Here is a 16,946-nt window from a genome sequence, read left to right as displayed (position 1 = left end):
ACGCCCATGACGACTAGCTAACCAAGGCGTGGTCCGCCCATGACTTGGGATAAAGAGGGAATGAGGGGGACTTTCAGCATATAAGACTGGTCAGGATACCCTTTCACAGCCCGCACTACCTCTGGCCACCACTAGAGGGAGACTCCACTCCAGCTGGCTGACCACACACAGGCAGATATGAATCTTATATACAATCTGGTGCACACTAAGGATTGAGGAGCAGTCTAGCAATTGGCACATCCTTCTAGGATTCCTCCAGCTATCCTACAAGCTAGAACCCCGGTGTTAATCACTCTTCTACTGTCCACAGACCCTCACACCAGACACACAACACACGGTAGCTTGCCACCACCCAACAGTTTGTCCACAGACTGGTCTACTGGGCCACCACACACACACAGATCTCTGTCTGGCAGATCTGCTATGTTACAATCTGCAGGCAATCTGCCAACACAGTACAATTGCATACAGATTGGCGATGAACTTAGACCGAGCACATAGACACTACAACAATCTCTCCGGAGATATGAGCCCGAGCTTAGTACACAGAAGTCACTTATTCATTTTATGATTTAATATCCCAAAAGTGGGCAGTGCATTAAATATGTACAAAGAAAAAAAAGTTGCAGAAAATACAAAAAGACACACAATTGGCTATTCACAATAAAATAAAAGGGAATAAAAACAGAAATAAAACTTTTACCAAGATTTATCCTGAGACTGGAGCAAGTCAGAGAAAGTCCACGATTCACCAGTCACATGGAACCGGCTCCGTACAAATCACCCCGTCCATATCTCAGGGTCCTCAATTTATTGAAATATGGATGTGGGCTGCACATTAGCCCTTGGCCAATCAACCCTGGGGGGTGTTCCTGTAGCAGCCCATAGGATGTTCTGGGTTCTGAAGTGCCCAGACCTGAATGGGCCAGGAATGGTTTGGATCACTTGGTCAGGGATAGAATTTCCGACACCAGTGTGTTAGTCCGAACACAACAGTACCAATCGCTGTTCAGCTGTTGCAATCAGGCACCATAGAACCGTTTCCTGTGTTTCTCTGGGATTCCACAGGGGCTACAAATACAGTTTTACATGCAGATGTAGCCTACAGTGTGTCCAATCATAAGGAAGTATTTTCATCTCTCTGCAACAAATATTTTAGCTTTTATGAGAGATGAAATACATTCCTTTGATTTGTGGATATAAATCAAAGCTGACAGACACTTCGGAGCCTTCTCACGGTCTCCTGCTGACTCTTGTAGCCGAAATGACTAGGATTCTTCTTCTAGGTTCAAGAAGGTGGCAAACTCTGGCTACATAGGTGACAACATTGTATTGGCATCCAGGTGACACCTCTAGCCTAGAAGCTGCTCTGTCCTTTCAGATGCTATGTCCTTTCATGTCTGTCACATGTGCTCAGAGGGAACTTGCCCTCATCTGTGAAAAGCACAGGGCACCAGTGTTGGACCCGCCAATTCTGGTGTTCAATGGCAAATGCCAATCCAGCTCTATGGTGCCAGGTAGTGAGCACAGGGCCCACTAGAGGATGTTGGGCCCTCAGGCCACCCTCATGAAGTTCCTTGCACAAAGGAGCAGATACAGTTCTGCTGGTGGGTTAAGGGACTTCTACGACCCTTTCCAGCTGTCCTAGAGTAACTGCCTGTCTCCTGGAATCACCTCCATGCTCTTGTCTCCTGGAATCTCCTCCATGCTCTTGTCTCCTGGAATCTCCTCCATGCTCTTGAGACTGTGCTGGGAGACACAGCAAACCTTCTGGCAATGGCAAGCATTGATGTGCCATCCTGGAGGAGTTGGACTACCTGTGCAACCTCTGTAGGGTCCAGGTATGACCTCATGCTACCAGTAGTGACACTGACCCTAGCCAAAAGAAAAACTAGTGAAGAACAGTCAGTAAAGATGAGTAGGGAAAAAAATGTCAGTGGCTTCCACCTGTAAATTCCTGTTTTGAGGGTTGTCTAACTGTTACCCATCTAGTGCACTTGTTGATAATTTCATTAACACCAAAGCAGCTGAAACTGATTAACAGCCCCCTCTGCGACTTCACTGACCAGATCAATATCTCAGGAGTCTCATTGACTTGATGCTAGACTCTGATTAATAAGTCTTTCTTTCATTTTTTGAGCCGTGTATTATGAATGCTAACTCTACAAAGCTGCAGATCTGTGAGAGTTCTTTTCTGGATTCTTCTGTTTATAGATTACTGAGACCTTTACAGTAAGATGTGCATTTCCTCATGTAATGTTCTATTTGTGTGTTTTGTTTTTTATGTTGGTTGGACTGGATGGATTGGTGTCTTTTTTCCATCCAGATGATCTCTGTAACTATGTAACAAGGTGACTCCAGTAACACTGCTGAGACTCATTTCGTTTTGGTGAAAAGGTACAAAAATGAACCTCCCTGTTTCCATATATTTCAGATTATACGAAAAGACGTGATGGGGATAAAATACCAGATTGTCTCATAAGAATGTAGGATGTATATTATAGTATGTTTGCTGATTTGTAATCCCATGATATATATTTAGTGTGTTGGAGTTTATCGGTATTGTTAGGAATATTGTATGCATGCTACCAAAGCCGTAATCAATCAGTAGATCAGTATACAAATTATTCTTTTATTATCTCTCCTCTGTGTGTACAACTATTATTCTAATTGCTTTATGTAATCCAACCTCCTGATAGTTACAATTCTCCATTTAATCGCTGTTACACCAAAACATAATGATTGTAAATGAGGAATAATATCTACTCTCCAAGGCATTCTATAGATTTCACAAGGGCCAATCTGTTATAGTGAAATATTCATTTTTCCTGATCACAGATTAGTTACTTCTGTCCCCAAATAAACTCAGACCAGACAATTCTTATCCAAGGATGACACCCAGTGGCCATGGGAGGTAATGCTTGAGTAAACATGGGTTAGAGAATCAGATTCCCCAATCACACAGAAGGTTCCACCTTCTGGGCCAGGTTTATTCACATTTGATGAGTGTATAAGTCATAACTAGATAAAACCGGCAGGAACACTCACAGAGGGAGGACCATCTACACAGCCATCTGGAAGGTAGACATCATCTCAGACTCAGATCATCTAAAGACACTCATCAACTGAAGAAGAGATGCCATTTTTTGGAAGCTCAACCCTAACCATTAATCAGCAGCCATCTTTGGGTCTGATCATCAGTTCTGTAAAAGATTACCTGATACTTGGAGGGTAATTACATATTTTCTGTTGATTTTACTTGCTTAGACTAGTAAGTCAATTGCCACATTCCTTTGTGTAACATAATAACTCTTCCAATGATAACATCACTTCAAGTTAAGTCATTTATAAAAATGTTCCTGTTCTTAGGCCATACTGGTGGACAATTCTGCATAGTTTATTCCTTCTGCAGGAGACAGATTATTGTCCGTTTTCATTGGTTATGTTGTTTACAGGGAGACTGATTATTGAATTTAATTCACTCTATTTTAGAGCTTTTACAGAAACATCTTAGTGTCAGTGTAAATCACAATCTGACTATTATTTATGGTGTTTGTAAGTGACTTATACAAATAAATATAAATTTTCATACTCTGCAGTCTATACCTACACAGTTCTTTGCGTTCTTAAAGAATTTTTCAGAATAACTAAGTCAGTTAAATTATTTTTGTAAAACATTTTTGTATTGGAGACACTGTGATTTGATTGATTTGGCTGACTAAATCAATTGTTCGGGTGTTCCCTGACCATTTGGACACTAGATGGTGCTAATTGCTAGGATACTTAGCGTCATCTAAAGACCAATTGAGGTATTTTTGGTTAAAATCAATGGATTGTTTAATTCTGTGGTTTTATGTAATTTATGTCTTCAATGTCTACTGTACTTGAAAATGTATGAGTGTGATCTCAGGTATTTGTATGAAACCACCCGACACAGTAAACTAAGGGGTCTATGTGAAAAATATGTTGGGGGAGTGTGGCAAGCATGTGTCCAGCCTTGACAAATTCTGGCCGTATTTTAACAAACTCAGTGACTTCCTATAATCATCAGCTCCCTCTAGTGGCCATAATGATGTATTACTTCCAAAATACCTCAATCATGAAAAACAGTTCAATACCACATTATGGCCACTAAATGGAGCCAATGATCATAGGAAATCCCTGTATGAAAAGATCAACATAGGACATGGCTGAATGAATGCTGGTCATATATTAGGTCATCTATTAGGGTGGTATCTATTGGGCCAATCCCTTTTACAAACCACACATAATATCGCCCTTCAAAGTGAAAACAGAAACGATTTGCACAAAATCAAAGAGTAGAAATATTTTCTGGTGGATCCCCTCTACCCAGACCCCATATGTAGACATAGAACAACAAGCTGTGTTCCCTCTCGTGCCGCACTCCTCCAACCACCCAAACCCACACAGAAGCAAAGGGAAATAATGAGAGGAAAGTTCCCCCCTAGTTTGGGGCGGAGTTCTCCTTCCCTCCTGTTGGGGGATGGGAGAAGGATGGACTGAAGACAGAGACATGCTTCGGGGTCACCACTGTTCTGTAGAGCCTTGAAATGAAGGACATCAACTTCAGAAGTTCTTGTTGTCTGTGTAAAGTTCCCCGATAATGAGATCTGGGCTCTCCCGGCTTCTAGCTCTGTAACCCGCTATATCATTATCAGGAAACGCAACTCCGACACCCAAGAAGGGCTGAAGTTGTGTCCTTCATTTCCAGGATCTACTGACCACTCTGCACCCCGACATTTACTGCACTTCATCCATGTCTTTGGGGGCCTCTGATCTCCTTATCAACTGTTTCTTCCATGATGAAGATCAGCCATGGAGTATATCTGAGGTGTATATCAGGGTGTGCTTCTTCCCCACATGAGAGCTGGGATGTCCAGCAACATTCATCTAGAAGACATTTCCCACACTCAAGGCACTAATACACCTCCAGGGTTGTGTGGGACCCCTGATGTACAGGAAGACAGGACTTCAGTGAGGAACAATTCCCTCATTTAGGAGAGGAATACGGCTTCTCCCCCATGTGGCATCTCTGATGTGCAATAAGATGGGATTTCTGTGAAAAACATTTCCTGCACTCAGGACAGGAAAATGGCTTCTCCCCTGTGTGAGATCTCTGATGTGTGTAAAGATTGGACTTGTCTGAAAAACATTTCCCGCACTCAGGACAGGAATACGGCTTCTCCCCTGTGTGAGATCTCTGGTGTGTGTAAAGATGGGACTTCCGTGAAAAACATTTCCGGCACTCGGGACAGGAATACGGTTTATCCCCCGTGTGAGATCTCTGATGTGTGTAAAGAACGGACTTCAGTGAAAAACATTTCCCACACTCAGGACAGGAATACGGCTTCTCTCCCGTGTGAGATCTCTGATGTGTGTAAAGATTGGACTTCTGTGAAAAATATTTCCCACACTCAGGACAGGAATATGGCTTCTCCCCCGTGTGAGATCTCTGATGTGTGTAAAGAGTGGACTTCTCTGAAAAACATTTCCCGCACTCAGGACAGGAATACGGCTTCTCCCCAGTGTGACATCTCTGATGTCTGTAAAGATTGGACTTTTGAGGAAAATATTTCCCACAGTCAGGACAGGAAAATGTCTTCTCCCCCGTGTGACATCTTCGATGTGTGTAAAGATTTGACTTATTAGAAAAAGATTTCCCACACTCAACACAGGAATGTGGCTTCTCCCCCGTGTGACATCCCTGATGTGTGTAAAGATTGGACTTCTTTGAAAAACATTTCCCGCACTCAGGACAGGAATACGGCTTTTCCCCTGTGTGAGACCTCTGATGTATGGAAAGATGGGACTTGCATGAAAAACATTTCCGGCACTCAGGACAGGAATACGGCTTTTCCCCCGTGTGAGATCTCTGATGTGTGTAAAGATTGGACTTCTGTGAAAAACATTTCCCGCACTCAGGACAGGAATACGGCTTCTCCCCCGTGTGAGATCTCTGATGTGTGTAAAGACTGGACTTCTCTGAAAAACATTTACCACACTCAGGACAGGAATACGGCTTTTCCCCCGTGTGAGATCTCTGATGTGTGTAAAGATTGGACTTCTGTGAAAAACATTTCCCGCACTCAGGACAGGAATACGGCTTCTCCCCCGTGTGAGATCTCTGATGTGTGTAAAGACTGGACTTCTCTGAAAAACATTTACCACACTCAGGACAGGAATATGGCTTCTCCCCTGTGTGACATCTCTGATGTGTGTAAAGATTGGACTCCTTTGAAAAACATTTCCTGCACTCAGGACAGGAATACAGCTTTTCCCCTGTGTGAGACCTCTGATGTATAGAAAGATGGGACTTGCATGAAAAACATTTCCCGCACTCAGGACAGGAAAACAGCTTCTCCCCCGTGTGAGATCTTTTATGCACATTAAGATGGTATTTATAATGGAAACCCTTCCCACACTCAGTACAGGAGAAGCTCTTCCCTGTTGGAAGGGCAGCCCGGTCCCACACAGTCTGAGGTTCCTCAGGATACGAGGAATCTGATGGTCCATCTACACTGGGTGGTGCCGGATGGACATTGGAGGGAGCCGGGTTTTCTCCTGGACTATACTGTGTGATGTCCTCATCTTCTACTTTCCAGTCTGGAGACAAAGTGAGACAATCCTCGGAGGTTTTCCTCATCTCCCAGCCATGGACTAAAATACAAAGACAAAGAGGATTACTAGACAGGAGCTGATTGGTTCCCCCAAACCAGGACTCCGCCCACAGCAGGCAGGATGGGGAACACAGCTCAGGAAAGTGACCAGGGGATTACAGGCTGATATCACCCAGTCCCCGCCCTACTCTGGACCAATCAGTGAGCAGTATGGGTGGAGGAATGGATTTAGTGTTCATGACCCACCTGTGCTGATCTCTGTAGGAGTGTCCTCCTCTATAAATGTCCCCGTTATTCCATCCTCCTCCATAGACTGCTGATCATCCCTCACATACGCCTCTTCTTCTTCTGCTTTCACCTCAAATTCTATATCGATTGGATCTCCACTCTACATCAAGGAAATGAGAGAAAATATCATCTGTAAAATATAAGGTCACATAAAAAATCCATATATTGTCCCAAGTCCATGCTCTCCGCCCCACCAACCTTGTAATGGGGAGGGATGGTGTGACCTTCCTGTGTGGAATCCCGGGAATACAGAGGACGGGGACATCTCTCTGGTGGGTTCCTGGTATTAGGTGGCTCCATCATATCCTTGTGTCCTTCTGAAAACTCCTCCATCACTCCATACTCCTCATCCTCCTCTTTATACTCTTCTTTAACATCAATATTCTCATCCCCGAGTATTCCACTCTGAAAGATATAATAAAACATTCATTGTAACAAACATGCTGTGTATAAATCACAACTACCAATAATTGTCATCATCTACCTGATGATGGTGAGGGATGGTGTGACCTTCCTGTGTGGAATCCCGGGAATACAGAGGACGGGGACATCTCTCTGGTGGGTTCCCATGACTGGATCCATCTGTAGGAAACACACACACTGACTGAATCCATTGTTTCTATGTGTTTATCAGATGATGGGGGATCTAGGTGGATCCTCCGTACTGCTCTCTCCTTTACAATAAAGTCTCCTCTTACCCGGTGATGTGAGGGGCGGCTGATTGTCCATCATGACGTCCTTGTAGAGATCCTTGTGTCCTTCTAAATACTCCCACTCCTCCATGGAGAAATAGACAGTGACACCCTGACACCTTATAGGAACCTGACACACACAATGATACAGTCACCATCCAGACACATCCCTTGTCTGTTACTGGAGAATGTCCCAGAATTCCCGGCACCGCTCACCTCTCCTGTCAGCAGCTCAGTGATCTCTCTGGTGACTTCTAGAATCTTCTTCTTCTTTCTCTCTTCTATCAGGGAGGGAGGTGGAGGCAATGTGATGTCATATGATCTCCAGACTTCACAGGAGGAAAACTCTACATCTGAACACAAAGAGTCACATCAAATGATATTCCCAGAATCCTCCTCACCTCTCCATTCAGGTCTCCATTTTATTAAAGCCCCACTTCAGGCTGAGGTATAATTCCCCCCACAGGACCCCCACACTACGCAGGGTATAGGCTTGTTGCAGCATTCTGATGTCATTACATACAACGCAGGACCAACAGTCCCACTTTACATGTGAGGATACCAAGGGGCCCCCACATCCTAAGAGCATCAGAAAAAAGTCAGATGGAGGGACATTGGGAGGAGGAGCTGTGAGGTCACTGTGATGTCATAGGATTTTCTGACTCTGGATGGAGGGACATTGGGAGGAGGAGCTGTGTGGTCAGTGTGATGTCATAGGATTCTCTGACTCTGGATGGAGGGACATTGGGGGGAGGAGCTGTGAGGTTAGTGTGATGTCATAGGATTCTCTGACTCCGGATGGAGGGACATTGGGGGGAGGAACTGTGAAGTTTGTGTGATGTCATAGAATTCTCTGACTTCAGATGGAGGAACATTGGGAGGAGGAGCTGTGAGGTCACTGTGATGTCATAGGATTTTCTGACTCTGGATGGAGGGACATTGGGGGGAGGAGCTGTGAGGTCAGTGTGATGTCATAGGACATATAGACTCTGGATGGAGGGACATTTGGATGGGGAGATTTGAGGGGTCCTCTAAATGAGGCTCCCATGCAAACCAAATTCTTGTTCCTGGGTGCGTCCTACCTCTCCTAAACTGAAGAGTGACCTTTGACCTTTACCATCCAGAAATCTGTCCGGAATCTGTGGAAGTAAGCTGTCATGTGATCAGGTGACGTGTGGAGGAACGGAGTGTAAATAGCAGACAATTGTCTCCAGAGCCCCTAATGGTGGGGATGGATTTGGCGGTGTGCTGGTGCCAAGTTTCCTCCCCCCAGGGTCACTGCAGGTGTGGAGAAAAGCTGTGTAAGAGGATATGGAGGAGAGATGAGGAGGAGATCCAGGAATCAGGAGAAAGGTCAGGGCAAGCAACAGACGAGCGCATCCAAGAGACCAAGCCGGGGTCACTACACAGAAAATCAATCCAAGGAAACAACAGGCAGGACGAGGAATAGCAAGAAGGAGCTGAGAGACAAATGAGAATATTGCTCAGCCAATGAGAGATGATCTCAGCATGACTTCCATCATGAAGGAGATGAGGGGGAGGGGAGGAAGTCACTGAAGGTGACCATAGATCCATGGAAATTCAGCTGGTTCAGCAGGGATCGCTCACATTTCCATCCATGTGTGGCCACTGCCGGATAAAAGCCACTCCCCCAGCGGCTGCAGCCAATAGCTTCAGTGCTGATCTGTGTATTCTGAGAGCGGAGGTGTCCCCCCATTGTCAGAATACAAGAGTGCAGTGGGGAGGATTCCCCCATCCACCTCCAATGTGTGGATGGGGGAATTGCTTCAGGTTTTATGGTCATCCCGCTGGCTGAACGATAAAACTGAACCATGTAGGCCAGCTTTGGGAGCAAATATATTATCATCAACTCCTCCCCCTGAAGGGGTTCATCTGTGTTCCCACACTATATATGTGTGTATCATCATCTACTGGACATAAAAGATGTCACAATGACTATGGAGGAAGAGGACGGACATGACTATGGAGGAAGAGGATGGACATGACGGGGGTTACTGGTTGTAAATAGGAAATAACATCTAATTACCTCCTCAGCTGCCACTTCCAGCAATGTCTCCATTGTACTTCTTACCACATGGAACTTCTTTTCTGTACCTGACATCACTTCCTGTCTGTACCTGACATCACTTCCTGTATTTATCCAATAGAGAAGTCCTGTCTGGAGAGAAATGAGATCCCCATCTTGTGGAGTTCAGAGGAACTGCAGCCCTGAGAAACGTCCCCTAATAACCATTCCAGCATTGTATCTACCTTACAGAGATACCACGGAAGATCAAAAAAACGTAAGAAACAATAAACCTAACTCTTATGCAACCAACTGTTTAAAAAATATATTTTTTACAGATAGAAAAGCCTTAAAGACACAGAACACAAGATAAAAACAAAATACATAATAAAACAGAGACCTCCAAAACAGATCTTTTTGGGTAACAAAATGCAAAAATACATCCTAAAGTATAAAGATATCTATCAATCCACTCATAATGAAGATGTTAGACATAAATGACAAGGATGTAATGGTCACAGAGGAATGGTGGTGGAGATCTCTCACAGTAAGAACACTTCCTTGAATGGTTCTATAAATAAAGAATGAATCCTGGAGGGAATAAAGCTGTAAAGCAATAAATAATATATAAACTGGGCCATCCACTTCATCCATAAAGACATTGTGATTGAAGATCTTCTAGATCACATAGAAGGAGGACTCATCCATGATTTCATACATTTGTTTGGAAGGATAGAACAATCCTCAGAAGGGAACATGTAGGATGACAGGAAAGGCTCCTGACTGGTGAGATCCTCCAAACATAATGATGACATCCATGAACTGGAGCGAGCTCGTTGGGGTGATAAAGCCAATCTGGAAACACTGTGTAGACGTTCTCCAAGAACTCAGCACACTCCAGGTGTGGAGAAAGTCTCCAGGTGGGTTTAGCCTGTCATTTATCATAGGTAGAAATGTCCACACATGGACTTCCACAGGGACCCCCCAGACTACATATAGAACCTGTACAGTGTCCCCTGTAATGAACTGCTTCCCACCAGGCCTATAGAAGAATGACTGCTGAGCGGGATCTCTCCCATCCTGGGTGGACATCATATGAAGTCCTCCAAGTCTAGTGGCTCTGCTGTATCTTGATATGTCACCTGCTGTGTCCACCAGATGACAGATCATTGTACCTGGCCAGCCCAGTACCATGTGATTGCTGTGACCAATCACAGTGATCACATGACAGTTGTATACAATGAATGGCTTTCATTCATAACCATTCATTGTGTACTATTGTGATGATCTCTGTGATTTGTCACTGGCTCACTACCTCTACTGGAAATTTATTCCAAGCATCTACTACTCTGTCAGTAAAATAATACTTTCTGAGATTAGTTGTGAACTTTCCTCCAGTTAGTTGGAGGTCATGTCCTCGTGTTCTTCATTTTGGTTTCATATTGAAATTCCTGCCCTCCTGAACCTTATTCACTCCCTTGTTGTATTTAAAGGTTTCAGTTGAAAGGATCTAGAGAACCTCCATTGTGTTGATGTACGCCATTTTAAGTAATAAGTTAGCTTTTTGCAGATATATTAGAAGTTTAATGGAACTGTTTTAGTTTGCTGAAGGATGTATCAACAAAAGAAAACATGACCCTGAAGCTTTCTTTGTCCGGCTATTTCTCAGAAAGCTAGCAAAAACAGTTTATACCAAGAAAACTGGGTCTCTGAGGGGATAAGAAAATCATCCTTTCAGCTGGGGGCTCGGCCCGGGATGACCACCCACCTCACTTGGTAAGTAAACCTTTTGTCTTTTTATGACTAAAAGCTCTTTCTTGCCCTGTGTTGAGGGAAGGTCTTGAATCATTCTGTATTGTCTATATAGACCCGTGATAACCTGTAGCTGCTTTTGGTAAGCAGACTTAACTCTTTGGTAGAGTTACAAAATAGTGCACTAAAAAGAGAGTGTTTTTGGCAAAACAGATTGTTCTTTGGTAGAACATAAAAGAAATTGTTCTCTGGTAGAACACACTGTCCTTTGGTAGAACAGTGAAGAGATAACTTTTGGGAAGTTATCAAAAGGTTAATAAGTCTGTGGAGCAGATTCTGGTTTGTCTGTCTTTTGCTTTTTCTTTCTGTTGTGTAGAAGTATAAGATAATTTGTTGTGTGGAACAAAATAAGATTATAAGGTAAGATAATCTTATCCACTGTCTAAATATGGGTCAAGGAGGTAGTTACCCACCAGGTCCCCCAGAAAAGGGAGAGAATTGTAAGGATTATGTTGCTAGAGTTTGTGGAACGGACTATTATTTAATAAATCCCTGGGTGGATTGTATGGCAGGCTGGACAGAAGCTATGGGGAGTACAGACCCATTCCCAAGAAAGGGGGCAAATGATCCTTTTCATACAGACATGGTTAAGGGATTATGTGTGGGGGACAAACAAGCCTTTCCTTGGTATGAGGGGGACCCACAATGGGACCAAGTTTATATGAAGAAAGGGGGAGAAAACTGGTTGAAATGGTCTCCATACTGGGTTGATAATAGCAAGGGAAAGTTCAATTTGATCTTCTCTTTAAAACAAAAGAGGAAGTTGAAATTGGATACATTAAAAATATGCCAGGAAAAGCATCAATCTGAAAAGACATGCAGACCCAAGATTGGACTGAGAACAGTTCAGACACCAACCCCACCCCCTCCGTATAATATATATCCTTCATTAAGCAGTCTTAAAAATACTGCTGATGATGATTTTTTGATCAGTTTGGGGATGACTACTCCCCAGCCTAATGCCCCTTCCGCCCCTGCCCCTGCCCCTGCCCCTGCGCCACTTCCCGTCCTGGATCTATGGCCAATACAGCCAGGCCCCTCCACTAGACCCAAACAGATCATTAACCACTTGCCTACCAGTCACTTATACCCCCTTCCTTACCAGGCCAATTTTCAGCTTTCAGCGCTGCCGCACTTTGATTGACAATTGCGCGGTCATGCAACATTGTACCCATATGAAATTTTGATCATTTTTTTCTCACAAATAGAGCTTTCTTTTGGTGGTATTTAATTGCCACTGGGCGCTTTACTTTTTGCACTATAAATAAAAAAAGTGCAAAAATTTGAAAAAAAAAAAAAGTTTCTTTGTTTCTATTATAAAATTTTTCAAACAGGTATTTTTTCTCCTTCACTGATGTGCGTTGATGAGGCAGCACTGATGGGCACTGATAGGCGGCACTAAAGGGCACTGATAGGCAGTACTAATGAGGTGGCACGGATAGGCGGCACTGATAGACAGCACTAATGAGGTGTCACGGATAGGCGGCACTAATATGCAGCACTGATAGGCGGCACTGATAGGTGACACTGATGATGGGTACTGATAGATGGCACTGACTGGCATCACTGCTGGGCACTGACTGGCAGCACTGACTGGCACAACCCCTGGGTACTGACTGGCGACACTGACTGGCAGCACTGCTGGGCTGCACTGGTGGGCAGCACTGGTGGGTGGGCACAGGTGGGTGGCACTGGTGGGCACAGGTGGGTGGGCACAGGTGGGTGGCACTGCTGGGCACAGGTAGGTGGCACTTCTGGGCACAGGTAGGTGGCACTGCAGAGTGGCACAGGTGGGTGCACTGCTGGGCACAGGTGGGTTCACTGCTGGACACAGGTGGGTGATCTGCTGGGCACAGGTGGGCGGAGCTAGTGGGCGCACTGCTGGGCACAGGTGGGCGGAACTTGCGGGTGGCACTGCTGGGCACCGATCATCAGGGCACTGATCATCAGTGCCCTGATGATCGGTGCCGATCCCCGCTCTGACAACTGCCGGTTCTCGGCAGTACATTCCTCACGATCTGACAGCGTGAGGAAAGTGCAGCCGAGAACCGACACTTGCATTTCCCTCTGATCAGCGCGTCATTGGACACCGCTGATCACGTGGTAAAAGGCCGCTGTGATTGGCCTTTTACCACATCACGTGATCAGCTGTGGCCGTAGGACACAGCGATCACGGAGATCGCCGGGTGCGCGCCCCCTGGGGCGCGCAGGAGAGTGCGTTCTGGGAGGACGTCATATGACGTCCACTCAGAACTGGCCGGCCGCAGCGTAGCCGTCATTCGGCTATCTGCGGTCGGCAGCTAGTTAATATAAAATCACCAAAGAGGGCAGCTAAGTTCAAGGCATCCTTACGGAAAATAATGACAACGAAGGAGAGTTGGAATACGAAGAACAGGGACAGGTAAATATAATAAAATTACAGAAAAAGGATGGTCAGTGGAGAAGAAGTGACACCAGTCATAGAAAGGGCAGAGATGTGGAGGAATTTAGAATGCAGCTTAGATCCATGGATAAGAAACAAAAAGAGAAGATGAGGGGGCCGTAGGAGGAAAGGAGGTGGCTATATTGACACTACCTTTTCTCACAGCAGGAGAACTAATTCTAAAAAACCCCATAGAATTAGAAGATATTAATAAGATTGTTAAACATTGTCCCAAGCCTACAGTATCTCCTGGAGGTACACTTGCTTATTTAAAAAAGGTATGTTTAGGAAGAAATTACACGCAGGAAGATATGAGATTGATCATTGATGGTATTCTGGGAAATAATCCAGCTTGGGATTGGATAAATGTAAAAAGCATTAGTCACATAGAACCAAGTAATACACAGGCTACTGCCTATAAAATAAACACCACAGAAGGGAGAGAAACTATGTGGGGGGAGCTTGACACAGAACTAAAAAGGGTTTTCAAGAATAAGGCTTCCCTCCCTATTGCTACAGCATGTAAACAGAAGGCAGGAGAAACTGTATTAGAATTCTGGAAAAGGTTGAAGGAAGTCTGGACACAAGAAGCAGGACTGGCTCTAACTGGAGAGTTAAGTCCATTGATGATTCAGACATAACAGATCTTAAGCCAGAAGCAGGATTAGCCGTGAAGCAGCAGGTCTGACTGGGCAACTAAAACTGTTGTTGAGTTTCAGACCTCCCTTCACGAGAAGGAGGCAGTGGGATGTTTAGATATTGTAAGAAAAGAGAAGGTTAATAGTAGTCATTTCCAAAGTGACCCCCAACAGGGAAATCAAGGGCAAGGACAAAGAGGTAGAGGATGGTATAGAGGTAGAGGAAAAGGAGGATTTGGCAGGGGAAGAAGTAACTCTGAACCTCACCAAATCCCTGGAAGAACTCGATGTTCAACTGTGGAGGACAGGATCACTGGAGATATAACTGTCCATATGAACCTTCCTCCTCCCAGGGACAGCCACAACAGCGCAAACAGAGATACCAACCACCTAATGCCACCACCACCCCCCAAACATCACAGGCACAGGCACAACCCCAAGATATTAAATATCCAATTCAGTGGGGGCCACAGCAGAACCAGAGACAATAGGAATGCCCAGAAGGTGGTGTCCTGGCATTTCCCTTGGTTTCTTCATCATATAGGCAGCAGCCCCTCATTTCTTTACAAGTAGGGGGCTGAAGTTCCATTTTTAATTGACTCAGGCGAGACATGTAGCAGTCTGAGTGAGGAAATGTATCATGGAGAAACTACAAATGCCGAACCTTCTATGGGAATAAATGGGATACTAACAAAAACCCTCAAGACTCCCCCCTTGCCCGTTTCAGCCCTCACATGGGGTGAGGCCATCATTTGTCACAGTTTCAGAATCATTCCAAATTGCCCTGTAAATTTGTTGGGAAGAGATCTTAAGCAAATTTTAGGGATTTCTCTGAGAGTAACATCAGAAGGAGGTATTGTTGCCAGATCCTCCAAAGTACCCATTATACCCACCTATTTCAATGATGAGAGTCATCCCTCACACATTACACCCCCTCCTCATACACATCCAGTTTGGGCCACAAATTCTATGGATGTAGGATTAATTTCATGTACACTGTACACAGTCACACTCAAGGAAGGGGCATTGCCCTACAAACAGAGGCAATACAAATTGTCGCCAGAGAAGGAGGAAGGGATTGCTCCTCTAGTGGAAAGATATTTAGAGACAGGTATTTTAGAAGAAACTGTTTCTCCTTACAACACACCTATCAATCCTGTTAAGAAGCCGGATGGCTCTTACAGGTTTGTACAAGATTTGAGGGCCATAAATAATTTGGTGGTTCCAATAGCCCCAATAATGCCTGACGTGCCATTACTCCTCACCTCCATTCCATCCGATGCAGAATATTTTACAGTGATTGATTTAACAAATGCATTTTTTTTGGTTCCTGTGGACCACCAGACGAGGGCGCTATTTGTATTTATATTCTGAAATTGCCAGATGACCTGGTGTAGAATGCCCCAGGGTTTTGTAGATTTGCCTGCAGTCTACTCACCTGCTCTCCAGACCACACTGAGGTCCTGGACCCCTCCCAATGGTTCAGTCCTCCTACAATATGTGGATGACCTATTGATTTGTAGTTCAAGTCAGGCGGCCAGTCAGGAGGATAGTTGGTCTCTGTTAGAATGGTTGTCAGGGAATGGTCACAAAGCATCTAAAAAGAAACTGCAATGGTGCCAAAAACAAGTTGAATACCTTGGTGTTACTCTAAGTCATGGTGAGAGGAATGTCAGTCACAAAAGAGCTGCGGCTCTCGTGGGTCTGCCCCGCCTACAAACAAACAAGGACATGCTAACTTTTCTTGGTATGATTGGTTACTGCCGCCAATGGATACCTGATTGTTCATTCTATGATCACACTCTGAGGTCTGCCACACTTTCAGAATCACCTGACATTCTCACATGGTCAAATGAAATGGTTGATGCCTTTGTGTACCTGAAGAATGCTATGGTAACGGCCCCTGGTCTTGGACTACCTGACTATAAGAAAATGTTTCATCTGTATGCGGGGGAAAATTGTACAACCATGGCGGGGGTCCTGGCTCAGGAACATGGAGGCAAGCTCCGCCCTGTAGATTTTTTTTCCAAAGTAGTGCCAACTCAGGTTCAGGGCATGCCTGCTTGTCTGAGAGCTGTTGCATCCTGTGCAATGGTGGTGGAGATGGCTATTTCTTTCACATTGGGACATGAAACTACCCTACACACCACACATCAAGTGTCCTTACTACTGAAAAACATACACACTCAACACATGTCAGCACAAAGGTTGAGCGGATATGAAGTGATTCTTCTATCTGATCCCAACTTGATTATAAAATATTCTTCAGCAAATTCAGGTCCTGCTCCAATTTTGAATGCCCTATTGGGGCTAAAGGGGGAACAGGATGAAGTGGCACCAGAACACAATTGTATAACCCACATACAGCAAGACACTTCCCCTAGGCCCGACATGTCAGCTGTGGCTCTTGATGGGGCCCCAGATGTGTTT

The 16,946-nt window shown here is 44.7% G+C and overlaps 1 protein-coding gene across 1 annotated transcript in view; it reads right to left on the bottom strand.

The window, feature by feature from the left end:
• Nucleotides 1-4,533: 4,533 nt before the first annotated feature.
• Nucleotides 4,534-16,946, bottom strand: part of LOC149443019 (uncharacterized) — a 49,859-nt gene continuing 37,446 nt past the window's right edge. The window contains exons 3-4 of the mRNA XM_089656001.1: nucleotides 5,808-6,208; nucleotides 4,534-5,555 (exon numbers count right to left, since the gene is read on the bottom strand). Coding sequence (XP_089512127.1) covers nucleotides 5,012-5,555; nucleotides 5,808-6,208 — 945 coding nt within the window. The 3' untranslated portion in view covers nucleotides 4,534-5,011. The remainder of the gene's footprint in view (nucleotides 5,556-5,807; nucleotides 6,209-16,946) is intronic.

Source organism: Staurois parvus, unplaced genomic scaffold, assembly GCF_062004578.1.
Source record: "Staurois parvus isolate SC_StPar_1 unplaced genomic scaffold, SC_StPar_1.0 ptg000879l, whole genome shotgun sequence".
In the NCBI taxonomy this organism is placed as follows: Eukaryota; Metazoa; Chordata; class Amphibia; order Anura; family Ranidae; genus Staurois; species Staurois parvus.
Note: the sequence above shows the minus strand (reverse complement) of the source record. Positions and strands in the feature narration are given on the sequence as shown.